The sequence below is a fragment of the Megalopta genalis genome, chromosome 3 (genome assembly GCF_051020955.1).
Source record: "Megalopta genalis isolate 19385.01 chromosome 3, iyMegGena1_principal, whole genome shotgun sequence".
Classification (NCBI taxonomy): Eukaryota; Metazoa; Arthropoda; class Insecta; order Hymenoptera; family Halictidae; genus Megalopta; species Megalopta genalis.
In genome coordinates, this window is record NC_135015.1 from 2,850,146 (window position 1) to 2,877,930 (window position 27,785).

Sequence of the window (27,785 nt, forward strand, 5' to 3'; positions counted from 1 at the left end):
TCTGACATATTTTTCTTGGTTCGAGCAGTGCTCTACTGTTCTACTGACAATGAGATGACTAAATTATTTGAGATATTTTGCAGGCAATAAGATAATTGATTTGGAAATAACAGTGTTCTTAACATTTTCTGATTTCATGCATCTTTTAACGAAAATGTGAAAAATGATATCAGCAATTTAGACAAGAAAAATGCAGTTTACCTGACCGATTTGATTCATTCGGCAATAAAAATATTTACCTAAGTAAACAGTTGTTACATGTGTTAATAAAAACATGATGCGTTAAGCACATTCAAATATCGCGAGAAAGGACGCTGTATTATTATTTCACGCACTAGATAATTACAATGAAATCTTTTTCTGGTGAAAATTCGTGGGAAAGTAACATATCGGATGAACCAGTGGTGACATTTTTCTGTTTCTGGCCCATTCTGGCCCCAGAGGATTTACCAACCGACTGTATTATTTACTCGAAATATATATTTTCTGCCACTGTACTTTCATATTTCCGTGAACCACTGCAATAAATTTGCGTAACGAATTCTTCATATATACGGCTTCAAATATTTTCACATCCCGGAGAACTGGAAGAGCAGAGATTACCATAGCTTAACATAGAGACAGGGCAAGATCATGGAAAAGGAAAGGAAAAGAATTCTTTTACCAGCTTGAAAATTCTATAACACATTCCCCGGGGAAATCAGGTATACAACTGCCTGAGCAGAAGGATGTCGGATCGTTTTCTGACTACGCTAAGTTACTCCCGAATGTGGAATCAGAGAAATGTGTATTGAACCATGCAGATCATTTTGGACATTATTGTAGCTTAACATTGAAGATATGATTACGATAACCAACAAATTTCTAGAAAATAAGTCAATTAAATTGCAAAGGGATGCAGTCGATTTGCCAAAAAATAAAGGAAATAGATATTAAGTTACGTCAATGTTCCACAAAAACAAACTGATAATTCTTATTTTCAAATCGCAATGCACCTATCATGAAGTACATTCTGCGGGCTTTACTCTAAATCCACATAAGCTTGAAAATCTTCACGAGAAAGGACGAAAAATAATTTTTTAGAATATTTTCATTTGAACGTTTATTTTAATGTGCACTCGATCATTATTTTTGGAGTTGTCTATATAATATGCTATCGTAATTAATCTCAAATTTCGATGTCGTATATTCTTTAAGCTTCCATTTGAGCTCTAGGTAGTTAAAAAATTTCAACGGTAAAGGATCGAAATATTATTTTTTATTCTAGTAAATTAGGTTTTCGAAGCTCAATTAGGGAGTCCATACAGCGCCAATTGACGTAGTGATAAAACGTTCAAACCGTTCGCTAAATTTACCAACAGAGTACACGTTTCTTTCAACTCAACAAATGGCGCCACTGTCTTATTCTAACTAAAATTTACCGCAAATGGTGTATAGAAAAAGACGAGGTATGAGAGTAGACTGGATAACATATGGGATTCCGTGTCACATGTTCTGAAATACCGATATTGCTAAAAACGAGAGGTTTTCTCGAGCCCTCTACCTAAATAGAACAGTCAGGTAGTGAACTACATAAGACTGCAACACAGAAATTTCGTTTGTATTTTACAACCTTGTGAGCTCTAAAAATCAATACACAATGTTGCCGCATGAGTTCCAGATTTTCTAGATCGACGAATTCTCCAGGCGAAGCTGATAATTCGGTTAATGTGGGGGGCATGAGGTGCAGTGGGAGACAATTCGTAAAAGATTTCGACAGGGTATGAAGTGGGATAGGCGTATCCCATCGCTTTTTCGAAGGTACTCTGAGACTTTCTAGCTCCTCGAATTTTCAGGGCAAAGTTTATAGTTGATAATTCGGCTCAAAATTAAAATTTTATTTTTTCATTTCATAACATTCTTTGGTCAAGTTGTCGAAAGCCTATTAATGCCTATTAAGCCTACTAATGCCTGCGCTACCTAACTTGAGCCTAATCCAAACCTATCTCTTCGAACCGAAAGTTCAGCCGTTATTGTATACTTGTTACTGGTACGTGATCATGTTCGAAAAAAAGCAGTGGCTGAATGGTGGCTATTGACTCTCGTGGTTATTTCGTCGTATTATTCCGTAACGGAAATAATCAATAACGTCAAACATACAAAGTGATTTTTAAAGCACGAATTTATCGAAGAATCGTTACATCGAAAATATTCTATTGATACATTTATTATTTCTAGCTGTTTTTAATAATAATTATAAGAAATTCTTTTCCTAATGAAAACTTCTAATACTCTCGTGTTTGTTTTACTATCTAATGTTTAGACGAAATTAACCAACACAACTCGTGATAAAGAAAGACTTTCAAAGCATAAATATATATTAGGTAATCCACTTTCACGTGGATATTAGTCATATACCAAGTACGTGTAAACATCCACAAAAATTATGTTTTCTCATACTTTAATAAAATTTTGACAATTAAATCAAAAACTGTTTTCAAGATTTATTTTCCGTATTTATTAAAAATATTAATCAAAATTAATTAAAAATTATTGCTTAACAAATGCAAAAAAATATTTAATTACCTAAATTTTAGAATGATTATTTTTTAAATATTTTTAGTGTAAATTTCATTGCAATACTTCCAATGGTTTAAAAATTATAAGGAAATGTCACTGTATTTTTATTTGAATTGAGTTTCTTTTTCATTCCTAATAGAAAACGCCGGTGACTCCATCTCGTATTCATCCAGCAGCTACACATCTCTAGATAATATCATTTATATAACGACATCTGTACAACTGATACCGACCTGCTGAATTCGTAAAGTTACCCTAGCCTTCAATCACTAGGTACACATTTGAATCACCATTTGAAATACGCTAGCGCCACGGTAACATAAGGACCCAAGTGACTCCTATCTTCTATCATTGCAGTTTGATATAATAATAGTACGTGTGTTCGAAAAATTGTTATTTATTAAGTGTACGTAATTTTGAAAATTGTGTCTGAGTGTTCGCGTTGTGAATAATTTAACGATGGCAATGATTTCATACACCAACGATGGTAAGGATAATAGTGATGACTGTTTTTAGTGGACGTTTGATGTTTGGTTATGAGTTAACCTCGCAGAAACAATTTAAATTTCTGTCTTTTTTTCATTCAAGGGACGGTTAAAAAGAATTGTCCTTACATGGAAAAATGCTACCGAAAAAATCCGATTCACTTCAACGAGATGTCACATCCGCACCGTGAGTAATAATCATTTATTCCCCATTCCCTTGCACCTGCTTCCCCATTAAGGTAAGGAAGAAAAAAGTCTACTTTTTATTTCAGTGGAAAAGCTTGTAATAAATCAGTTAGAGGGAGAGATAGATGTGCCTGATGATGTAGGTTTTAATTGTACTGACAGGTCACTACTAATGGATCAATTAAAAGTATTACAAATGGTACTCAGAAAGCAAAACAATGATAGCAAAAATAGCATGCAATCTTTAACAAAAGTTTCCACTACCACAAATAAAAATCAAGAGTTAGGTCAATGTTTGAAGGACAAAGTAGAGAAGCATAAGCAAGAAACAATTAAAAGGAGGGATAATAAACTAAAGCAAATGGATGCAGAAGCAGAGTCACTTTTCAAAGCCTCTAACAGCAACTGCAGAAGCAGTTTAGACCATAATAAAGTAAATGTAATGAAGGAGGAATTGAATAATCTCAAGCTAGCAGAGGAAAGAATGCAAGATGATGATCTTTGCCAAAGAAAAAAAAGAGATAACAGTGGTCCTCACAGTAATGATCACAATGAATACAAAAAATCAAAGTTAAATCCTGATGAGGATGTTCCAGAATGTACTCAGACTTCGAAAAGAAGTACAGCCAGTAGCTCTAATTCTTCTTCTTCGAAGGGCATGTCTCTGATAGAAACTTTTCAACAATGTAATACATCAAAGTCAAGAATAGAACTCAGAAACAAAGCTATTAAAATGATGAAACAACAAGGTCTGAAGGTATCTGTAGTTGAGCCAGGAAATTTTGCCTTAAAATATGCTCTTTCAGCACCGTACCATTTGTTCTTCTCAAGGATACAGAACTCAAAAGAGACATACGACCAACAATGTTCGATAACTTTCCCTGAAATCCTAGACATTAGCTTGGGAGAAATAACTTCTAGTTTACAAATTAATTTCATGGTGGATGTTGGATGGTTGTGTTTACAATACTTGTTAGCTGGTCAGCGAACGGACATGTTAATTTTATACGCTGACAGGGTGGATGAGGAAAAATTGGGTCAGAACATCACCATGATTCCCATCGAAATGCCAAGCAAGTTTGGCTGTCATCACACTAAAGTGATGATCTTGAAGTACAAAGATGATGGCATTAGAGTAGTAGTATCCACTGCAAACTTGTACTCGGACGACTGGGAGAACAGAACTCAAGGGTCCGTGAGATACTGTTCATAGTGACTTAATGTTTGTTTGTATCGAAGAAACAATCTGAAGGGATAAACAATTGGTTCTATTCTGTCCTGATCAGACTCTGGATATCGCCGCATCTGCCGCCACTGCCAGAATCTGCAAATCCCGGAGATGGAGAATCACCAACGGATTTTAAAAAGGATCTAGAACGTTACCTGAACACGTACAAGATGCCAGTTCTGACAGAGTGGACCTCTGCCGTCCGTAGAGCAGATTTCTCATCAGTGAACGTTGTCTTTATAGCCTCCGTCCCCGGGTCTCATAAAAATCGCGAGTCCGACCTATGGGGGCACCGGAAACTAGCATCTGTGCTCTCCAAGCATGCTACTTTGCCCCCCAATGCCCCTCAGTGGCCAATCGTGGCTCAGAGCTCCAGCATTGGTAGTCTTGGTCCCAAATATGATAGTTGGCTCCTGAAAGAGATTGTGCCTTCAATGTCTAGGGAAATAGCAGCAGGTTTAAAGAGTCATCCAAACTTCCACTTCATCTATCCTACAACTAGAAATTATATTGACAGCTTCGACTGCCGTGTTGGGTCCTGTTGCTTGCCTTACAGTAACCAAACGCATTCTAAGCAATTATGGTTTGAATCCTATCTATAGTAAGTGAGCATTCGGTATATATTTCCTTTGTAACGTTGCTCTCTACTTGGGAAACACGCTGAGGCAATTCAAAGCAATTGAAGATACTTTTCCTTGGATTTAATTGGCGTGTCACGTTGGGTGCATCGTGATTGATGAATAGCAAGGTGGTGGGAATGGGACATTAAGGAAGTATTAGCAACAGAGAACAAAATTTTCTGTTATTTAAAGTTCGAATGTTCTGCGATTAACTGCATGTAATTGATACTAGAGAATGCGTTGTGTTTCTCAATTGGGGGAACCTTATAGAGGGAATGTTGCATCTAGTATTTTCGTTTATGTAATGAAACGTTCGATTGACTTCCTCAGCAAGTGGAAAGCTTCGCGTATGGCCAGAGACAAAGCCATGCCTCACATAAAATCATATACTAGATTCTCGCCGGATTTCAAGAAAATTCCATGGTTCGTCCTTACCAGCGCCAATTTGAGCAAAGCGGCGTGGGGCACATTCCGAAATAGTCATTTTATTCTGAGCTACGAAGCCGGCGTTATATTTCTTCCGAAATTCGTTGTACGTAAAAACTCTGTTAACGGACTGCGGATCTTTGCATTTCTATGAACCTATTCATGAAAATTGCAATCGAAACAATCAGCAAAATTGCAATCAAGCATTTTTAAACATTTCATTGAATAATTGAACTGTGAACACTGGATTGAGATGTTTACATTCTTATGGATTGGTTCATGAAAGCTGTTATGAGTAGAATTTCTTCTCCTTTTTTGGGGAGTTCTTTTGCACCGCAAAAAAGAATAATTTGGTCGTTTTTAAACATTTTTCTGTAACAAGGAAAAATGTTAAATTAAATGAAAAATATAAAACCCGCAGTCCGAAAATTATTGCTCTTCGTTCTCGCAGGACAAGAAAATAAACGTCCATCCTTTTAGACTGGAACAACGACATTTCCGGTTGAAGAAGAAGAGGACAATGTACCTGTGTTCCCCATTCCATACGATAGACCTTTAACAAAATATGAAACTTGTGACAAGCCATTCGTCATGGATGCCATGTGACCTCCACTCGTGAGTAAATGGATCTTGGAAGCTGTACAAAGTGTATTCAGACTATGCATATGGAATCTTATTTTGTAACTTATTATGCAAAGTGTACCAGAGAATTTTTTAAATAAACGTTTATTGCTTTTGTAGTAAACACCGTTAAGATTTCTATAGGATTGCATCTCCGCCATTGTTTATAAATCCCCATATGCAAGCTTCCGTATCTGATCAGTCATAAAGAAATGTAGGTCGGTAGCGTTCGGACAAAGATTTTTCCAGACATCTAAAGGCCAAAAGTTAGCTATACATATATCTATCGGATCTAATCGGCTTCAGCATTGACATTTAAATCCTATAAGAATCTTGTACTGAATGAAACTGTCTCGCTTCCGTTTCACGCATGACCCCCGGCGATAGAAAGTAACCTTTGACTTTCCTCCTGGAAGAACAGAGGTTTTATTCAGCACTTCCGGTACCATAAGGGGCTTCTGTAACAAAATATATGGTCTAATATCCTGATGTTCTATAATATGAAACGTTCCTTCGCCGAGCTATGAAATTATATTGGATTGGCAACTAAGTAATTGCCGATTTCAGTTATAGATGTCCCTCACTCCCATTTTTATGATATCCGTAAATGTTATATTATAAAATTATTATTATTATTATTATGTTATTTTTTATTATCCGTGAATGTTAGCAAGTGGACAAATTGAATGCAGCGGTCAAGGAAAAGCGACCAGAATTGGTCAATCGTAAAGGTGTCATTTTCCAGCAGGACAATGCTAGGCCGCACACGTCTTTGTCCACTCGGCAAAAATTGATCGATATTGGTTGGGAATTGATGTTACACCCGCCATATAGCCCTGATCTCGCGCCATCGGATTACCACTTATTTCGATCCCTGGAAAACTCCCTTCGTGGTAAAACATTTAATGACGATGACGCTGTAAAATCTCACTTAAGTCAGTTTTTGGCCGAAAAGGATCAGACTTTCTACGAGCGTGGAATTTTCAAGTTGTCAGAGTGATGACAAAAGGTCATCGAATAAAATGGAAAATACATTACAGATTAAATTTCATTCCAAGTAAAAAAAAATTTTTATTTCATTGAACAAATCGGCAATTACTTAATTGCCAACCCAGAAAATTGTGATTCGGTAGTTAGAGACATGACAGATATTTTTAAAACCTCAAAAATTCGAAATTATTAAAACTGGAAAGCTTTTTTTACATTGGAACCGTGAAATATTATAAACAAAAGTAAAGAATAGACTCATTAATTAATTTTGGTTGTAAAGCCGTCATGATTAGAACCTTTTTTCTTTAGCATTCAAACCTTAAAATGAAATACAGTAGATCGATTAATATTTGCATATAATAATCAATCTACGAACTGTGATTATTCTATCGTAAAATATCTTTGTCATTCTTTAATAATACATATTTTCAAGTAAGTTTCCTGACAGTTTCATTAGAAAATGTTAACATTCATAAACACAACAACCGTAAAAAGTAAAGGTGTAAAACTTGTAACTCATTAGTCAAAGTTTCAACACATAGAAAATAAGAATATCTGCATATAATACAATCCAGGAGTTCCAGTTAAGCATTGGATTCTGTAAAAAATGTGATATTTTGCAAAATGATGGCATTGCGAGGAAAAGCATTGCACGCTTTCAAACATTACGGAACAAGCAAAAATTGCACACCGTGACCCATAAATTTACGAGTGTTCATGAGCATGAAAAATGCATATACCTTAACAAAAGAATAGTTAATGGTTCCCGAAATAGTACACGGTTCCTGATTAGTTGGCTATTTCAACTCTAAACACATTTCAAAGAATTGATATTCTTCACGGAAGAAAGAAATTGTTTTCAAAGAGCCAACGCACAAGAGCAATCTTTCAGGTTCTTTCAGTTCAATGAAATCTAGAATGTGACAGAAATATTGATTTTTGTGGGCCGAAAGTGGCCTATGTGCGCGTTAGACTGCCTCGATAGTGCGAAGCTGTAATTCCCGTGACGCAGCTTTATTCTTCGTTGGTTCCGCGTCGATTTCGACGGTCGATCGCGGGCCACGCGTTTTCCATAAAACATCAGCAGGAAAGTGTTTCCTGGGGGTCGTGCTGGTGCATGCCTCGCCTTCGAACAACATTTAACGAACCTTCCGCTTGTTCCTCTTCACATAGAACAATTATGTACAACACGGTGCAGATTTCGCAAGCCGCTTCAATCATCAAGCGTACTATTGGGTTGGCAACTAAGTAATTGCCGATTTGTTCAATGAAATAAAAAATTTTTTTTTACTTGGAACGAAGTTTAATCTGTAATGTATTTTCCATTTTGTTCGATGACCTTTTGCCATCTCTCTGATAACTTGAAAATTCCACGCTCGTAGAAAATCTGATTCTTTTCGGCCAAAAACTGAGTTAAGTGAGATTTTACAGCGTCATTATCATTAAAAGTTTTACCACGAAGGGAGTTGTCCAGGGATCGAAATAAATGGTAATCCGATGGCGCGAGATCAGGTGGGTGTAACATCAATTCCCAACCAATATCGATCAATTTTTGCCGAGTGGACAAAGACGTGTGCGGCCTAGCATTGTCCTGCTGGAAAATGACACCTTTACGATTGACCAATTCTGGTTGCTTTTCCTTGACCGCTGCAATCAATTTGTCCACTTGCTAACATTCACGGATAATAAAAAATAACATAATAATAATAATAATAATTTTATAATATAACATTTACGGATATCATAAAAATGGGAGTGAGAGACATCTATAACTGAAATCGGCAATTACTTAGTTGCCAACCCAATATATCACCAGCTTCTGGGTATCTTAGCGATACACTAAAAGATCTTCCATATTTTCTGTTCGAGTTCAATATCTCTTGGCATCTTTGTAATAGTTTCTCAGAATCGAATCTCCATGTTTTTGTGTAATCGAATCTCCTCATTTCTTGTGTACAACAATTATACATTGCACAGTTCAGCGTTTGCGAGTCGCCTAAGTCGCTGGGCAAACCAGATCGTCGGTTTCTGAATGTTCTTGCGTCGAACGAGCGACTGACTAAAATTTCCATTGATCCCAAGGTATCGTTTCTTTGGACGAAGGCAGAAGGAGACGCTCGAGCCGAATGCAAATTTACAGAGAGAACCGCGCCTTCTACAAGCTCATAAATCTATCCGATTTCATGTCTAATAGCGTTCCGTCCTGAGCCATTTCAAATTTCTCCTAACGAGGTTCATTAATCGCACTTCCTCCGCAAACTCATCCGCTTTCGCGTGTGTTTTCTCGGAAACAGGCCTCTTCGCCATGGTTTACTTATCAATGAAATCTTATCTAAAGCGTCTCCACTTGAAAAGGTTATGTAAAGTATAGAGTGCTTTTTCGCGCGTTAGTTCAACGAGATGTGCGTTTCCTTTTTGCGAGCGTCAATTTCTTGCAGTTTTGACATGCTCGTGTTACCGGTAATTGCTGCTAATTTCTAGATACCACTCTTCTAGATAAACAGTCAGAGTTCGCTGAAATTTCTGCTTCTAATTGTTTGTGATGTTTAAGTTCTTCTTTCTAATTTTTACATCAATCATGACGTAATCGAGGAATACTATTGTTTGAGTGTGTATAATAGGATATTGTTTGCGTCTTTACGTCCCATGGTATTAGCTGCTTTATTAATAAATATCGAAGAAGTCGACGTCGAATCTTTTATAAATAATCCACGTGATCTCTCGGTGAATGTAAAAGTGGACATCGCACGGTTTATTGATCAATTAACGGGCACGTAAAGGTCGTGGACGCACGTGCCTAATTATGATTCAAAGATTATTTTTCGTAGTCGCATTTGCAGTCGCAGTCGTATCTTTGTTTTAAAACGATTTTTTATTCTCGATTGACCGTTTCTTTCAATAATTCTGATAATATTTCCTCGATCCTGTCCATAAGTTCATTTTTTCATTTTCCGTGGTGACAGATTTGCCAAATTCGGTTTGATGCATTCGGATTAGCAAAATTACTCGTCTGACGTATTTGCAGGACGAGATAGAATGGTTAGGATATTTCTCATATCCTGCATTTCAATAATGAACTACATACGCACACAGACTAAAACAGAATGATAATGCGAATCATTAATATCTAGTATTAACAGGGTTATCGTTAAATTTAAAATGAATGGTTTTTATGAAATTATGTATAATATGTTTTTCCATGATCATGAGAGCCTTTATTGCAATTGAAAAAGGTGGAATACTACAGGCGCGTGATTGCAACGGTTAAATTGGATGAAACTTTATGTACATACAGCTTAAAGTTTTACAAAAATCTTATCTTGAATTCACTTGAATCATCGATAATGATAAGAAAACTTTTGATTAATTTTCTATCGAACATTTTATATCATGCTATGCACTATTTCTTGAATCAATGCATTGTTATATTTGAATTCATCATGTTCTATAGTTGATATAATATTTTTTTGTTTCGAAAACTTATTAAAAACAAACTCTTTTTTTTAATTCCATATAAGCAACTTAACTTTTATTAAAAATATAAATGTATGTATAACACAAAATGAAAAACAAAAAAAGATTATTTTCATTCAGTGTAACCTTAATTTAATAAATTTCTTTTTCGTCACTACTCAGTACAATCAAACGAGAAAGGTGAAAAATCATTCAGATTTTTTGCACCTTTTATCCTCTTTAAAAAATCTGTAATTTTTGTTTGTTTGTTGGTTCGTACAGGATCATTATAAATTTCAAGGTATAAAAATTGACAATTTTGCAGCTCCTTTTTGAATTTTCGGCTTCTTTCAGTGGAAGGGTAATATATTTATATACCCTTAATTATAATAATTATGTTTCCATGTAAAGGTACTATAGTTCATTATTCCTTCCCGCCATTATTTGAAGGTAACATAGTTTTTAAATATGTTAAACAAAAATCATACTATCCAGTGCTGTAGAAGTGCAGTGTTAGCGAAACAATGTCATAGGTTACAGTGCTATACAAGGGTCCCCGCAATTTATGCTGTCGTGTTAAAGCGAAACCGTGATATAGGATGCCGTATTGTAGGAGGGCTACTTGTACTTCTTTTTATGTACAACATAAACGTCAACTTTTAGAGAGAAAATGTGAAATTTTCATGTCTCATAGCTTCGTTTTAGTTTCCTATCACTTAAAGCGAACGACTTCCAATATCTCGTTAGATGCACGTTTCGCTTTATTCGTTGTTTTTATAACTTTTCTATCACACACTGGATAAATATTTTTTTTTATCATTCCATGGGATCTACAGAACGATAACTTATTAATGTCTTTGCCTTATAAATTGCTCTTTGAAAGTGCGTGCAATGATTTGTGAATATTTCATTCACTACAGTTCTTTTCAAGCAAATTTAAATTCTCTTTATTGCGTTCCGGTCTTTGAAATTTATTATTAACTTCTAACTTTCAACAAAATTTCAGTTTTCTTTAATTCTGCTTTATCTAGAAATATTTCTGCAACAGACCTTATACTAATGCTTACATGTGAAAAATTGCTTAGTATCTTTTCAATGGTTGCTAAACTTATACATATTCTGTAATGCTTGTTAGAATAATTCCAAACAGAAAAGTTCTCTAACAATCATCCGTCTAATAAAATATTTTTCACTAGATTATAATTTTCAACATCTGACCTTGAGAAAAGAATAAAAAATGTATTTCTCCTTTGAATAATTTTAACGAATTCGAAATATTGTAACAATATTGTTAAATTATCCGAGAAGTGAAAAAAAATAATTTTAATGAACTGAAATTAATACAACGCATTTGAATTGTTTGAATACTTTTATTGTTTTTCAGTTAACCTACTCATTTTTATCACAAACGCTTAAAATCCTCAGCCTCATGATAAATAGTACATTTATTTGAAGAAAGTTCCTCAAAGAATGCAGAAAGCTTCAACATCATCTACAATTACTAACAAAATTTCCTCCATTATATCAAAATAAATCACAATAAAACACTGTAGCAAATTCAAAACAATTCCGAAACACAGATGATTCCACCCGTTTCGCAATCCATACTTAACAGTTCGGTTTCCGGCGTAAATTAATCAAGTGGCACGTGCACCTAAAAAATTCAAATGCTGGAAGTTAGATACAATCTCAGCCCACAGATCTAGACCCAGATCTCCGAAAATTTCTGCTAGGTGCCCGCAAACGTCCAGAAAGACGCGCTTGCCGGTCCCCACCAAACGCAATCCGATCTCAGAATGGTCATATCGGTCCTCTCGATTTGCAGCCACCTACAAAAAAACAACAGTATGTTGCAATCATCACAGGTCGCTAAAGGAATCTGACGTCAATGCTTGGTTTTCGTCTCCCACCGGTTGGAAGCCGGCTTCATGGTTGGATGCCCTCGGCGCAGATGCAACCTCAGAAAAGGGACGTCTCCGTAACGTTCGACCAGGGTGACGACGAACCCACGAACTCGCCGATCCGTCAGTTCGTGATATGTCGTCGCCAGGAACGGACAGGCTCCTGAATTTCGTGTGCTTCCATTTCGTGCGCGTGTGCGGGTGGGATTTATCGAGCATGTTGCTCTGAAACACACCGTTACAAAGGCGTGTGTATGTGTGTGTGACATTAGCACCAGCCGGCCAATCCTCATCGCGTGTGACCATCGATTTGATCAGCTTCGATAGCTTAAAGAGTCCCATCGAGACGATAAGGTCGAAGATAACCGAGCATCGACTGGCGCACTGCGATCTTGGGAAATCAGGTCTGGACAGCGATTTTTGGAATAGCATTACCAGCGACGTGACAAAACTGAGAATCTCACATCTCGAGTCGAAAGTATCGAAAGTAGGTTTTGTTCGATGGTTTACGTGTGGTGGTTTTTTCTGGATGCAAAGATGATCGTCGGAGCTTTGAAGATACACTGTCAAGGTTCACTGTCCATGTGTCTTGATAGGAGCTTAACACGTTGACAGCTGCGTAACGACCCCAAAAAGTCCAAAACATCAAAGCAACTTAACCTTTAAAAAACCTGCATGACCTTTTAAAAAGACCCTAATAAAAAGTGCAAACGAATGTGCATAATTCTAGATAAACGCTGCATCGATGTCTTATTCTTAGCTAGTGTATAAAATAGGAAAATCAAGGAAAATTAAGCTTTTGTTACAAAATGAAAAATAGAAATACAATCAGTATACCAGTTAAAAAAATGACGCTTTGAATCATGCAGTTTTAAAACCGCTGGGGGTAAAATTTGATTCCACATGGTTCGCGATAGGTTTGGGGAAACTGAAATTGGAAAATTGAAGTTAATTGAAACGAATGTTTTTCAATGTTTCTGCATGCTACAAACTAGCATTTGATTCAAAAGATCAAAGACGAGTGTACACATATGTGACCGACACGGCAGTGAATGTGTTAACAATGGTCGATATGTCTCATACAGACGGATGAGTTAGAGAGGATTTTTGTTGTTCCAGGATGTATTAATATTTGAGAAAATTTTAAGGGGTTTATTATAATTTCTGATTTAATGTGCAACGGGTGCTTTAGTCAAATGGTGAAAAAATATAAAAAATATAAAAGTTTGATAGGAAGTTAGAAGTGGAGGTTTACAAATATATAAAACTTGGTGACCCTTTATGATGATGAAGGGTTGACGCATTCAGCGAAGAGGGAGATCCTTTCGTCTTAGATGCATTCAACCCTCTTGTATTACTGTAGTCTGAAAGCATACTGCAGAGAGTATGACAGTCTTCTAAAAATCTTGGGATGCTCTACAATTTTTTCTTTTTCTCTGATTCTGTACGTTGTACGGTAGAATCTCGGTTATTGTCACTATCATGATAAGTGTTCGGATAATTGAACAGTTATTTAGATGTTTACTGACTTCTACAATAGATTTTGCTGTATATAGATTAACGTAATCGATTTAAAATAGGGAAAACTGTTGATTGGAAAGTTATGAACGAAACACAATTTGTTGGAGGAAATTTCAGAATTTTTTACGTAGCTATATTTAGGGGGCGAGTGAGGGTTAATAAACTTCGAGAATTGTGATATAGAATGTTTTCATTACACATATTGTTTTTGTTTGCACGTTACACGTTTCGTAAAAGTTCTATCTGTGCACTCCAAAAAGTATTGGAACACCAAATTTTTCATTTTTAAAGAATTGTCTCTATCTAAACTACAATTAAAACGACTTTAAAAACATTAGAAACATTTTTTCGCGAATAAATCTACTATAGATTTGAGGATTGAAGCTTTCCTTTTACAATAAGTCCCCAAAAGTTGATGAACAACTTTTTCAGGTGATTTTATTGAGCTTTTAATGAAATAAGAACTTCACAATAAGAATTTCATACGATCAACTTCCGTAAAAAATTTAAATAATTTTTATTTTGTTCAACTACTATTCAATTTGTTCTACGTTCGGGAAAAATCGTATCTTCAGTTTTTCATGGGGAGACTGTTTCAGTCGTTATTATAATCATGCACATATTATAATCATGCAATAGTGGAGCCGGTTACTATGGGATGATCAATTTCTGTGTCTTTGGTTCGTTTGAATAATTAACTTTAAAAATAAACGAAATAAAAGAATTGAAAAATGTAACGCGTCTTATTAGATAAATCCAAGGTTAATTATGTTTAAAAGTAAATAAGAGACAGAGTAAAACTAATTCCACTACTGTCACCATCACCGTATCCAATCCTTCATGGACAGTGAATCTTGGATATACTGGCGATTCATCGATACTTATTTCCATTGCCCCGATCGTTGCCAGCTGGCACTGCGGACTCATCCGCCACGTGACTCTCTAATAACTAAAACAACTCTCGATGTTTGTCAAGCGCCTGCAGTATATCCTCTCGTCGCCGTATTCTTCCGATTTCCGGGTACATCGAATCGTATTTCCCGGCGCCGATTCTCCAGCAACGGACGGATGTCCTGCGATCGTTATCCGTCCGCTATCGAGCGTCCGAGGAGGAGCCCTCCGCGCGCGCAACGTTTCTGAAAAACGCAGCCGCGTCGGTGTTCTTCGGCTTTGGACGCGATCACACGTCGACGGATCCTCACGTTGCAGGTGCTCAGTTCGTTGGTGAACCGCGGCCTTGGTGCACCGGACATGAGCCGAGTGAATCCTCCTGCATGTCGGCAGGTCGTGCACCGGTGGGCTGTCAAGAATCTGTCATGCTAGTCGAGCAGCGCAGCGCTTCATCGGCGAGAATCCAGCCAGAAAACACCACCAGTACCGACCGCGAATCAATAAAGTGGAGCGCGGCTTCCCGGTGGCGAAATACCAAAGCCTGACCGACAAGCTGCTGCCTGATCCCAAGGGTTGAAAGGGGATAAGAATAGCCCTGCAACCATGGTCACTTGTTGGGTGCTGACCGGCGTCTTCGCGGCCATCGTGATGATCTACGGCCTAATCGAGATACACTACTTCTTGAGGATGTTCTTCACCGTGTTCTTCGCCAGGTTCTGCAAAAAAAGGGTGCACATACTCGACGAGACCACTATTTATGGTATGTTCATGCTCGACACACGGTACTATATTCGATGTTGATGGCGCGGTTCGTTCCAGCTGGTCTTGTCTCTCAGTGTTGATGATTTCGACAGAGCACTTCGTAGCATTGTGACTAGACTGCGGATCCTTATGCAGTATAAAAACGTACTGCATCGTACTGCAGGAAACGAAAGTGTAAATAGATGTTTGTCTTTTCGTTTGATCATTTTAAGATTCTGAAGATACTGTAACATTTTATTTCAACTGGTTTTGTTTCAAAGAGTGTCGATGATTCTAACGAAGAATATCTTTTTCCGTGTGTGTTTCTGACGTTTTCTATGCACACATTACAGTCACATGTTAATTAGAGTATCCTGGTGCATTAGACTAACCAACGCAAGTTGGACGTTTGTCTTGAAAATTCTTGTGTCAATATTTGCCTCGCTTTACGTTTAACTGTGTGCTACGAGTGACTGTAATGTGCACTTGTGAAAATGTTATACTAAATAGTATTTTCCAATCTACTCTATTGCCTACTACTACTTGTCAATCAAGTTCTCTCTATATACTATCATCTGGCTAACTTCAATATCAATTAATTGCTATTCGGTGGCATCGAGGTAAACCTTAAATTATTCAAACACAGTGAAACTGTGAAACTGTGAGATTGCGCGAAACGGGTGAAACAAAACTGGTCTGGCTGGAATGAAACGGCAGAAGTAATCTAAAGGGTGAAGGAGAAGACCCGAAGGTGCTTCGTTCGAGGATGTTTGAAAGATGAATAAGCGCGCTGACAGTTTCGCCTCGTCAGAGCGGTGCGCGTCAACGCAGAATTAACGGAACTGCGTAATGGAATCCGCAACGCGTAAGAACGCGAAGATTCCGTGAAAATGTATCTCATCTCATGTATCTCTCTTTCAATTAAGATTTCATGGAAAATTCTACCAAGTTGCACGTCTCAATTTCGTACGAAGAACTGCGGATCTCGATTGCAGGGAACACAAATTAAATACAAGTTTATCTCTCCGTTTAATTATTTTAGTACGTTGGAGACACTGTAACTGTATTTTAACAATTCCCTGAATGCGCCACGCGTATTTTACATTCGAATTATTCGTTTCGATTATAAGTGCATAAAATCTGCAGTTTAATTATAACTACATTCAATTTATTCAGTTTCGTTTTTTTGTGTCACCGTGCACGTTTTGCAATGTAACAGGTGTCAAATTAAGATGAACTGTATCCGCTTTAGTGTACAGCGGTCCCGAAGTCGTCTCAGAAACATTTCACATGAACATTGGTGCTTAACACGCAAGTTCAGCATCAGTTAAATAATTGTGAAAGTGTTAGGTGAAAAAGAAGACATGTGTTTTGTATGCAAAGCATGTACGAGAGAACTTGCAGCACCGAAAGTGTTCCAAACAATATCACTCGATTACAAATCGCAGCTTATAAACTACAACAACCATACATATTTCTTCACGTTACATTATCATATTAATTGTTACGCGACTTCAGTGCATTCTATACAAGTTTTTCCTCTTTGAATCCAAGAAACGATCATCGTAATTAATAGCTATTAATAACTACTTGCCAATCATATTTTCTCTATAATACTATCATCTGGTTAACTTCGATATCAACTAATTCCTATTCGGTGGCATTGAGGTAAATCCTAAATTGTTCAAACACAGTGAAACTGCGAAACTATGACATTGTGCGAGAAGAATGAGATCAAACTGGACTGGCTGGAACGAAACAGCAGAAGTAATCTAAAGGGTGAAGGAGGAGACCCGAAGGGTGAAATATTGAGCTTGTTTCGAGGATGTTTGAAAGATGAACAAGCGCTGACAGTTTCTCCTCGTTAGAGCTGTGCGCGTCAACGCAGAATTAACGGAGCTACGTAATCAAATCCGCAGCGTGTAAGAACGCGAAGATTCCGTGAAAATGTATCTCATTCTCAAATTGGCTGCCACGTAAGCCCGGAAACCTTACAATTCGTCGACTTACCGCGGTCCCGTTCCCGTGGAACCTTGACCTAGCACGCGCGAATCAGTTGACCGGCCGGCTGCTCGTGTCGCAAATCCGACCAAGTATTGATTGGGGAACGAACGCCGCGAATTTGTGCGAAACTGGACCAGCCGGGGAACGTAAACATGAATCTTATGCTGCTAGGTCTTCTGGGCGTTGTCTTGCTTCGGCGATGATCCATTTGGACAGTCTAAAAAACGTAGAAACTCGTCCTGGAAGTCGCTGGCCAGTCCCTGAGAGACAATGAAGGGCTTTTGAACTTTGTTCGCCAGAAATAAGTTAAAGAGCGGAGAGAAAATATGAATTGTTGTTACTTGGGGATTTTAACCTTTTGGCAGTAGAGAGAGGAAGTTTACGCTGAATTGAGTGGAGTTTTTGGATTGTTGACTGCGGATTTTATGCATTTATGGTAAAAATAAGTAGGTGAATATAAACCAGTAAGCATTTGAACAGGTCTTAAGAATATCGTCATAATGACATTATTAAATAGTGTAATACATTTTTATTTAACTATTGTTTCCTTAATAAATTAGTTAATATAGAAACATTTTATTTTGCATACATATCCGCAGTCTAGTCATGGCTGTCTATGGGGAAATCTTGAATTTTACTTGTAGTAAGTTAGTCTTTCAACACATGTTTTGTTCATTGGAAATGGTAACTTGATAGAATCTGAGGAGTTTCATCCTTTGATAGTGAAGTGAAGATGTTGAGTTACACTACTATAAGTGTATCTGGCTTGTTAAGAGAATGATTTGCCAGTTATTAACAGCTTACAGTATACCTGACATTCTAGTTGGAAATATTGATCAGTTGGAACTTACTCAGAGGTGGCAAATTGATATAATGTGATGCTTCAATATTAAACTATACAATATTTCATATACACTTTTCCTGGAGTATTTAGTGTTTGGTCAATCACAATCATTTAAGCTTTCCGAAAACACTTCATAAACGCTATCTACATTATGGTTCAGTTTGCTATACAATTTTTTACAGAGATAATAAGAGCGATAGAGATGTGTCGAGTTAACTTAACCTGGCGAGTTAACTCGTACCCGGTAAACCACCCGACAAATTAAAAAGAACAATCAAAATTTGATTTCTTTCTTCTCTTCTTCTTTCTTATCTTAATGTCAGTAAATTTTTAAATCAGCCAAAAATGCATTCCAATTGCACAAATTTCTTCAGGTGCATTCCCTCCAATGTATATTTATTTAAACATATGGCGTAAAAGTTAAAGTTATACTAGTGTTCGAATACTCTGGTGTGACTTTTCGTCGCGAAATACATCGGAGTTCAGTCATTAATATTCACAGAAATATATGAAAAAAGACAGAACATTGGAGTATTAAAAAAGTTCAAATATTATTTACACGAAGCGGGCGCTCCTTCTTGGCCTGCTCGAAATGTAAATCGGTCCGTCACTTCTATCTGGCCGTTTCTTCTTTAGAAATGTCTTCAGAATCCGATCCTGAGTAGAATTCTCGTGCCACACAAAGAATTTTCGTCAAAATACAAAAATATTGCGGAGAAACTACGCACGTCGGCACTTCTTTAAACTTTGACATTAATTTATAGCTATTTAGGACCAAAAACAATTAATAAATTGTGTGCCACTATATTCGGAAAACTCTCCTCTATCTTTTAAGATCTATTAGAAATTTCTAACGTTTTACTTTTCATGCAATACCTCATCTTTGTTGGAAATTCTAGGCTTTTACAGAAGCTCATTTTTTTCGAAAATTGAGGGTGATGAAGCAATTCGGTTTACAGATTCTTGTTCGGGAAGTGAAGCTCTACAAGAATTTCATAGTGGCTATAGGAGATCAGAACAAAAATTTGATTTCGTCGGACAGTGTTATCAAAAAGAAGAAAAAAATCGTTGAATAACGATAAACATTCAAATTTTTTGTCAATGAATACGATTAATATCCCGTTTTATGCATCGTCTTTGTCATGCCACGCGAATACTACGACGAATGATAAATTCTTGAATCGTTTAGTATGCCGGAATATTCTGACGGATGCTGATCTTTTATTTATTAGTCCTTGCGACGAATGAGGAAGCCGATCGGGACGCGTCGCCGCTTCCCGTGGTCTGTTCTTCGATTTTGCGATGCTGTATCGTTTAGCCTCCGGTTTGACCATGTTTGTAATCGATCTAGCAAAGTTCCGCGAGTGTTCCATCATCGTTGGTTTTGTTCGCGCCTCCTTAATTTCCTTAAGTTTTACCGGTAACGATTCTGAACTTTCCTTTGGACGTTTTTGTGCCGAGAAAATAATTGCTCTAATTCGTCTCAGCTTTATGTAGTGAAAACATATCAAATATTTGTTTCAACTCTTCTCGGTTATGGAGAAATTCTAATTTGTGAATCTGAAACTTCAAAGTCGAAAGTCGCTAGACTTTTTGAAAGCCTTCCTGGTCTTCGAAAGCTCCGCAGTAGATCTTGAGATAAAAATATGACAAAGAATTTCTTCCGATTTCCACTGATCTTTGAGAATCTTCAATTTGTAGTTTCTAGATCTTAAAATAAGAAGATCGTGATAGTTTATTCTACAATCTAATTCAAAGCTTCAGTGCCTGTATTAAAAATATGAGAATTTTCTTAATTCACCTTGATTTCCGAGAGCCCCGAATTCATAGCTTCGAAATCTTAAAAATGTTTTAAAATATGATAAGAGCTTTTTTAACTTTGCTTGGTTTTCAAGAGCTCCGAATTGGTGGTTCCAAATCCACGGAATGAAAATGCAATACAATTATTTGTCTAGTCTTCTTTAGACACCAAATTTCGCGACAAAGATACGGTAAGGATGTACTCTGATTCGCGGGTGCAGGACCGTGGAATGAAAGTATAATGATGATTGTTATTGCTGAATGCTGATCGGTATACTAATGTTTGATTTCAATAGGTATTTGCGCCACCACCGACGTGGACACGCTCCTCTATCACATGAACAACGCGAGATACCTTCGCGAGCTGGACTTCGCAAGAGCGGACTTCTATGAAAGGACGAGTCTGTATCGCGAGATCTGCTCGCAAGGGTCGGGAGTTGTACAGGGAGCTGCGACAATACGGTATCGTCGATTCGTGAAGCCGCTCTCCGTCTTTAAAATAACGACCAAGGTATGCGGAAGGCTATTAAATCCTATAGCTATTGCTTTTGATGAGACTTTGGTCTGCGTGTGCTTGTAATATTAATCAAGCGTAATTCTAATCACTGGATGTTCAAGTAAATCAACAACCTATAGACAAACTTCAAAGTGATCAGCCTAACCCTTATCGGTAGACTATGGATTTTTATGCATTTATGGCATTTGTAAGTTTAAAAAATACAGAGAAAATGCGTTAACATTAAACCTACAACGACCAACTGACCGGTTTCTCGTTTTATAAATTATTTTATTGCATTATCAAAAAATTATATTATTGGAGCATGTACTATAATAAAAACTGTATAAAATAATTCTGCTAATAATTGAATCAAATGAATGCTAATCGGTAGGTTTAGGATTAGTAAAAATTAATTTTATTACTACTTTATATTTACGACAAGGAATCTTTTAAATGACGCAAGATATTCTACCCTTCTTCAAATATCTATAAAATACATAAACAAAATAAGAAATTGCAGAAAAATCCACAGTTCACTAATCAGTAATTAATCCTTTAAATTCTGTTTTTGAAAAAGGAAACCTATTCGAATAAATTCTTTGAAAAAAATGAGATAAAAGTGTAAAGTCAAATTATCCTCATCATTAAACAGTTAATGAAATGAAGTATAAAACACGATTTACGCAGAATCGGTGGAGGACGAGTCAAAATGACACTTGGAATAGCTGACAATTAAAATGCCAGCAGCAATTCGTTGATTTTTGTATTAAAAAAAAAAAAGAAATGACAATTGTACAGTATAATACATACTAGATACCTTCTACATGTCCTTGAATTCGATGAAAACATTTTCTTATTCCATCTGTATGGATCGTAAAAACAAAATGAATTGAAAAAATAAGGAAATGAAACACGCTGTGTCTTAGTGTTCAATAATGCTCGCGGGCATAAGTTTGCTTTACCAAAGTGTTTACGATGCGTTCCTGCAAAGACAAGTTGCAATATTTGTTAAATTGTGTAATTGTTATTACTGTTTCAATATTCTGCGTCACGCGTGGTTGGACTCTGACCGATTGTCTCAAGAATTCTTCGGGCATTTTCGCGAGAACTATTAACATTTGTTTTTGATATCTTCTTGGAATGTACGCGTAAACTGTAAACGCTTCTCCTATTCCTATTCTGCACAGGTAGTTTCAGCAGTGACTCCCATTGACATCCTGACACTCTTCAAAACAGACTAACATGCTTGTAATTGCGTCAAACGCACCGTGTCCTTTTAAAGAAGTTAGCGCAACGTACAAATTCTAATTGTATGTAAAAGAAATTTGAAAAGATTGCCTCTACAACTTTTTATCTATCCCTGTACAACACAAATTTTCAAAATGAAATTGTATCTTTCACGATATGATGTTAAACGAAGCCTCCTTATAATGTTGTCAAAAGCAACCTTTAATATTTTCTTCGCAATTCTCATTAATTGCACTTTTTCAAGATGTCTTTTATTTGTCTTTTATTTTTTAAATGTTTTTCTGGTAAACTAGTCTTTCCGACTCGTCAAAAAAATTCAAGATTTTTAGTCGAATCCTAGAAAGTAGAAGAAAAAAAATCTGTAGAGAGTGTCTGGATCTTATTGGCAGTCGTTGCAGGCGAATGAACAAAGGAAAGCGTCGTTTTCGGCTATGCAAACTGGAAGAGTAAATCGTCGTCTTTCCTGTCTGGTCGAGCATTGCCGAAGTCGATCCTCGATCAGTCATTATGGTTTCGTATGCATTCGACGACCGCATGACGCACCGCGGTGGAGGATATACATATCCTATCCTCCTCGCGATCAATTTCATAGCTGTGTACGCGGAATATAGAATCGAAGCCAATTAAACAGATTGTCATAAAACGAAGAGTCAATTATCCCATTGTTCATGGTCTCGGTCGTCGCGCCTGTCTTTACAGAACGAATCATCCGACAACACCTGCTTGAACAGTTATCAGATACGCCATGTGTAGAATGAGTATTTGCAAATCAGCGTTCCAGGAAGTATTTCTCAAGCTATACAGAATTTATGTGTACAGTGACTTCTAAAAGTATCGAACACTATATTCTCGATTTTTGACAAATTTTTGCCACTCAATCTGTTATAATTTCGTAAAATAATGGTACAGTAATAAATCTGAACTTATCTTTAAAGCTTCTCTTCTATTTTGGTCGATATTGTGGGTGGAAAACTGTAATCACGATTTTCTTCGAAAATCGTCCCTGAAACCGTCACAAAATTTTTTTCGTGATTGAATCGACTATGGATTTGTAGAACAAAGCTTCATCTTTAAAATCACATCAAAAAATGTGATGTAAGATTTTTCTTAATGATCTGATTGAACTCTGAACGTAAAGTGTACTGCAGACTCAATATTGTTGACTGAATCGATGTACATACTTTAATTACGTCATATTAAAAATCTTTTTATTAACGATTCTCACGAATTATTTTTATAGATCATATATTGGGACGAGAGATCGGTGTTCATGGAACACCGGTTCATCACTCCAAACGATGGGTTCGTGCGCGCTATTGCAATTTGCAGGCAAAGACTGTTGGACTGTAGCGCAGAGGCTGTGATCGGATCCCTGATGGAACGAGGAGTAAAACAGACTGCAGATGTCGAGGCAGGTGTCACTCAGGTAAAATTACATACTTTGATCATTTTCAGACTACAAACTATTATTTTTTGCAAGCTCGTCGAATCAGGTCCTGTACTATTAATTCTTATCCAATCAAGATTCGATAATACTTGCTAACAAATTCTTTTAGTTCAATTTGACTTTAGGCACGTAAGTGAACATTGTTTAAACATGTTTAAATGTTGATAATATTGTACAAGAATATGCCGTTGTATTTCGGAGAGTCTGCATCCATTCCTGTAGCTATTAAGGTTGATTGATGAAAATTTTTTAAGGTTGAAAATCTGACTTCCAAATCAAACTTCTCGAAAAGTCAGGGTAATGGAGAAAAGCTTTCAAGGAACTGTATACAATGTGTACTCATAAGTGTGTATTCATAAAACATTCATTCAATCTTAAACATTACGCAACATAACTTCTGGTTCAAAGTGATACAAATAAGTTTTCACACGTGTTGCAGGTAGCACATAAAAATCTTTTCTATTATGACAAGTACACTCAACTCATTATATCAATACAAATTTTCCTAAAATACTTCCCGGAAATATTTTCCTGAAATTTTCCTAAATACGATATAGCTTGGAACAATCTTAGATAAACTTGTTGGAAGAACCCGTATCCAGCGTGTCCTTTACAAAATAACTCTTAAAAATCGTTGCATACAGCTAGTTTAAGAATGCCGAAAATAAATCAGATCACGTGTTGTGGATAGCACATGACAATCTTTTTCAGATTCAAGAACACTCGTCTTTCTATTTAAATACAAATTTTCCTGGAGCATATTCCTAAATGACAGACAGCTTTTGCCGATCTGAGAAAAACTTGCTGAAAGAACCTGCACCCAGAGTATTCCTAACAGACTAGCTCCTAAAAATCGTTGGATACTACTAGGATTTTGAGAATAACGTAAACGCGGTCTTGCAGATGCCACATGTGAGACCGGAAATGCCGCCGGAAGTCGCCAAGTGGCTGGAAAGTAACGAGATCTCCTCGGCGCTGCTCCGCCAAGCAGCGGCTGTGACCACCAATTGCTGACAAAAGGAGGATGCGCCTTCCAGCACGAATGGCGTCGTTCCCGCTTCCGTCTACGCAACCACGACAGTATAAAAATCGTCGAAACGTGTTCCAAGGATTCTTTCGGGGCGTCGGTCCTTCGAACCATTCCTCGCTAGACAGTTCCGAACGATCGTGTCCCGATTGGCGACAGGACACGAGCGATCGTTACGCTTCTCAAGCTTTCGCGGATCGTGATCTTTCTCGTCCGCTTCGGTATCGTTTATCCGTGTCGCTGGAACATGTGACGCGACACGCGTGTATACAAGGTGTGTCAGAAAGTACCTTCCAATCCATGGGAAACAAAAATGCGTAGTTACGTTCTTACGAGGTGCGACACTCGACTGAGAAACATTAATATGTGTTCTTTAGGATTGTGTTTCAGAGACTCGTTGCGATTCAATTATCATTTTTAGACGCGCGTGTATAAGCAGTTTTTTTAGAGTCAGAGTTCATTTGCGCAAATCATCGTATAATTTCTCTGTTCAAATGGAAATGTATACTTTAATGCATTAATTGATAGAGAGCAGTATTTCCTGGGTAAAATAATGTAACTGTTTCTGGCAATGGCATAACTTTAAACGTATCTGTATTTAAGCTGACAAGTTCTTAACGATGCAACTACTTGAATATTAAATAATCTTTTGCGCTACTAGTTTTTCAGTTTCAAGTGGTGACCGCTGTTTTAATATCAGTAGTGGTATCGTGACGTCATATTAACTCTGTATCAATAATGGTGACTTAACTTAAAATAAACTTCTTATCAACAATGATGACTTGATGTCAAACTGTCTCCATATCAACAGTGGAACCACTAGCGATACGGAGTCAATTTGATATCATGACACCGTTAATTGATACGAAGTCAATTTAGCTGCAAGTCATCACTATCGTCACGGACTCAATTCGCCGTCAAGTCACCGCTATTACTACGGAGTCAATTCGACGTATATCACCACTACTGTTATGAGTCAACACTCAAAGATCAGTGGAAACCTCTGTTTTGTATACAAATTGCATTAATTATTACGTTTGAAACCGTACTATCTCGTTATTGGAGTTGCATGCTGTTAGCGGACATGAAAGTAGGTCACGCTTCAAAATTTTCTTTTTGTACTTATATCTTATTGAATAATTGCTGCCATTTGTGGAAGTGCTTCATCGACAAATTCTAAAAATTACATGAACAAATTTCTGAAGACGTATGCGATGCATCGACTTAAATAGCACAGACTTCTTGTAACAATTTAAGAAACTGACTTCGATGAAAATATTATTTATCGTCACAGTGCGCTGAAGGTAGTATAATTTCGTTTCAAAAAGTTTTTTAAGAACATAATTGACGATGATAATCTCAGGTGTTCTCATTTAATGCTAGAGTGTCGAGGGGACAAACCGACTGAACTTTCAAAAATCATTTTGATTATAATATACCTGTAAATGAATCAATGTATTGAATCAATTCTTGCAAAAATAATTCTATATCTATAATAAGTTGTTAAGTTGGAAACCACATGAATGAGATAAAATCGAAGCAATTTATTTGCGAGTATTAAAATGAAAGTTGAGAAGCTAAGACTAAATTCAGACAGCGTATTTTATGCACTTGTGATAAAAAATACAAAACAGTGAGAATGCGTAAAAAGAGTTCCAAAGCGTTTCTAATTTATTAACATGATTAAGAGCTGAAACAATGTTGTATGGAACTTCTATTTGTTGCAATTTCCAATCTACCGATGGTACTGATTTTTCAAAATAGATGACGTAGCGGTGAATTTGCAAACAATCGGAGTTTCCTCTCGCATCTCTAGTGTCAAGTGTCGCATCTCGTACGCATAGTAAGAGAAAGAGTACAAAAAGAGAGATAGACGTGACTCTATTTTGCTAGATAACGCGGCAACGTGGATTCCAGCCGCGAGATCGCTTCCGAAGGAAAATTTCGGATCGATGTTTCAATAGATTTCGTTATGGAAGATGTATCTATGTATGTATTGTAATTTACAAAAGAGAAAAGGCTGCCGGCGACACCGTGGAACGGTGTGCGCGTTACGGTGACTTCAAAGAAGATTCCACCGAGGTCGAGATATCCACTTCAATGGCGCTTTCGAGGCTTGAAGAGAGTCGCCTTTGTTGAATGTTCTTTGTTGAGAATAGTCGCGACTCACGCGACGTTATTTACATTTTTTTATTATAACGCGTGACTGGCGTCGGTAAACAATTCTTTCCGAGATGAAGACAAATGATGATGAGAGACAAGGTGTCGAGTCAAGCGACTCGCCATCGCAGAACGACAGAAATGCAACAATCTATTTTAAAAACGAGCTGATAAAAGAAAGAGGTCTTTATATTTCTACGATGCACTCGACGTGCCTTCCCGCGATGCGTATCGCGTTTTTGTTGTTTCGTTTCCGATCCTTAGTGAGTTTCTCTTCAGCGAGTAGAATTAATTGCTGTTCGACACGTGCGTGGATTTCTAACTTTGAGTAATCATGTTTTAATCAAATTATCACTTTTATCAGTAATTTTATGCAAGTCTGGAGCAGGATGAAATTGTGCAGTTAACATCATTGATTCTTATCAATTTGCACATTTTCATGCATTTTGCAGACTTGCACATGACATAAATGCAGACAAATATGTAATCTATTAACGATGTAATTGTTACGAACATCCACTAAGTTAAAAGTGCCTGAACACTGTAAGTTAAGTTTGAACTGTTTCAAAATTGTTGTTTAAGTACAACACGTCATCAAAATTAGAAACTTGCGTTCTTCTCTTAAGATGAATTTTCTTGAAGTCCGAAAATCCGAATTAAAAATTAAACAGAGTTGATTTATTTCTACAAAGATTTGCTCACAGTTGGAAATCTAAATTTGTATGGAGCCGTGTGTGATCTGTCGGGTTCGAGTCGACATAAATCGTAATCGATCCTCGATGTTCGATAAGGTTTTAATTACCGGCGCCGTTTCAGACAAATCCGTGAAGTGTCCTCCACCAAATTTCTAATTAAATCCGCATCATGGTTTGGTCATTATGTAGCCGTGGACTTAGCGAGCCTCGACGGCTCTAGCGTTCTGCACTTTCTACGTATGCGGAAACGTTATTATACCTCTAGATAATAATAATTGTCACTGTGTCAGATAATATAGTGTTGATAATCATGTCATCGACATACCATTGTCCAACCAAACAAATAAATATTCTTTAGATGGGTCAGAAATTTATCATTCGGTTTCCCTTGTTCTTACTTACTATGCGAATTTATTATATGTTGCATACAATCGGTTTT

General features: G+C 36.9%; 3 protein-coding genes across 4 annotated transcripts; 2 read left to right on the forward strand and 1 right to left on the reverse strand.

The window, feature by feature from the left end:
• Positions 1-2,864: 2,864 nt before the first annotated feature.
• Positions 2,865-6,249, forward strand: gkt (tyrosyl-DNA phosphodiesterase glaikit). The gene is made up of 6 exons (XM_033481604.2): positions 2,865-3,046; positions 3,148-3,231; positions 3,317-4,421; positions 4,517-5,059; positions 5,409-5,610; positions 5,985-6,249. The coding sequence occupies exons 1-6, from the start codon at positions 3,019-3,021 to the stop codon at positions 6,108-6,110; spliced, it is 2,088 nt and encodes a 695-aa protein (XP_033337495.2). The 5' UTR covers positions 2,865-3,018; the 3' UTR covers positions 6,111-6,249.
• Positions 6,250-11,918: 5,669 nt separating this feature from the next.
• LOC117226842 (uncharacterized) lies at positions 11,919-12,901 on the reverse strand. The gene is made up of 2 exons (XM_033481590.2): positions 12,479-12,901; positions 11,919-12,397 (listed from the first exon to the last, which is right to left on the reverse strand). The coding sequence occupies exons 1-2, from the start codon at positions 12,899-12,901 to the stop codon at positions 12,206-12,208; spliced, it is 615 nt and encodes a 204-aa protein (XP_033337481.2). The 3' UTR covers positions 11,919-12,205.
• Positions 12,627-27,716, forward strand: LOC117226806 (protein THEM6). Of its 2 annotated transcripts, none has more exons than XM_033481516.2 (5): positions 12,627-12,956; positions 14,967-15,641; positions 20,567-20,781; positions 23,258-23,443; positions 24,368-27,716. In XM_033481516.2, the coding sequence occupies exons 2-5, from the start codon at positions 15,485-15,487 to the stop codon at positions 24,476-24,478; spliced, it is 669 nt and encodes a 222-aa protein (XP_033337407.1). In that variant the 5' UTR covers positions 12,627-12,956; positions 14,967-15,484; the 3' UTR covers positions 24,479-27,716. The 2 variants fall into 2 exon arrangements, with proteins under 2 accessions (XP_033337407.1, XP_033337445.1); XM_033481554.2 differs by having other exon boundaries at positions 15,200-15,641.
• The last annotated feature ends 69 nt before the right edge of the window (positions 27,717-27,785 follow it).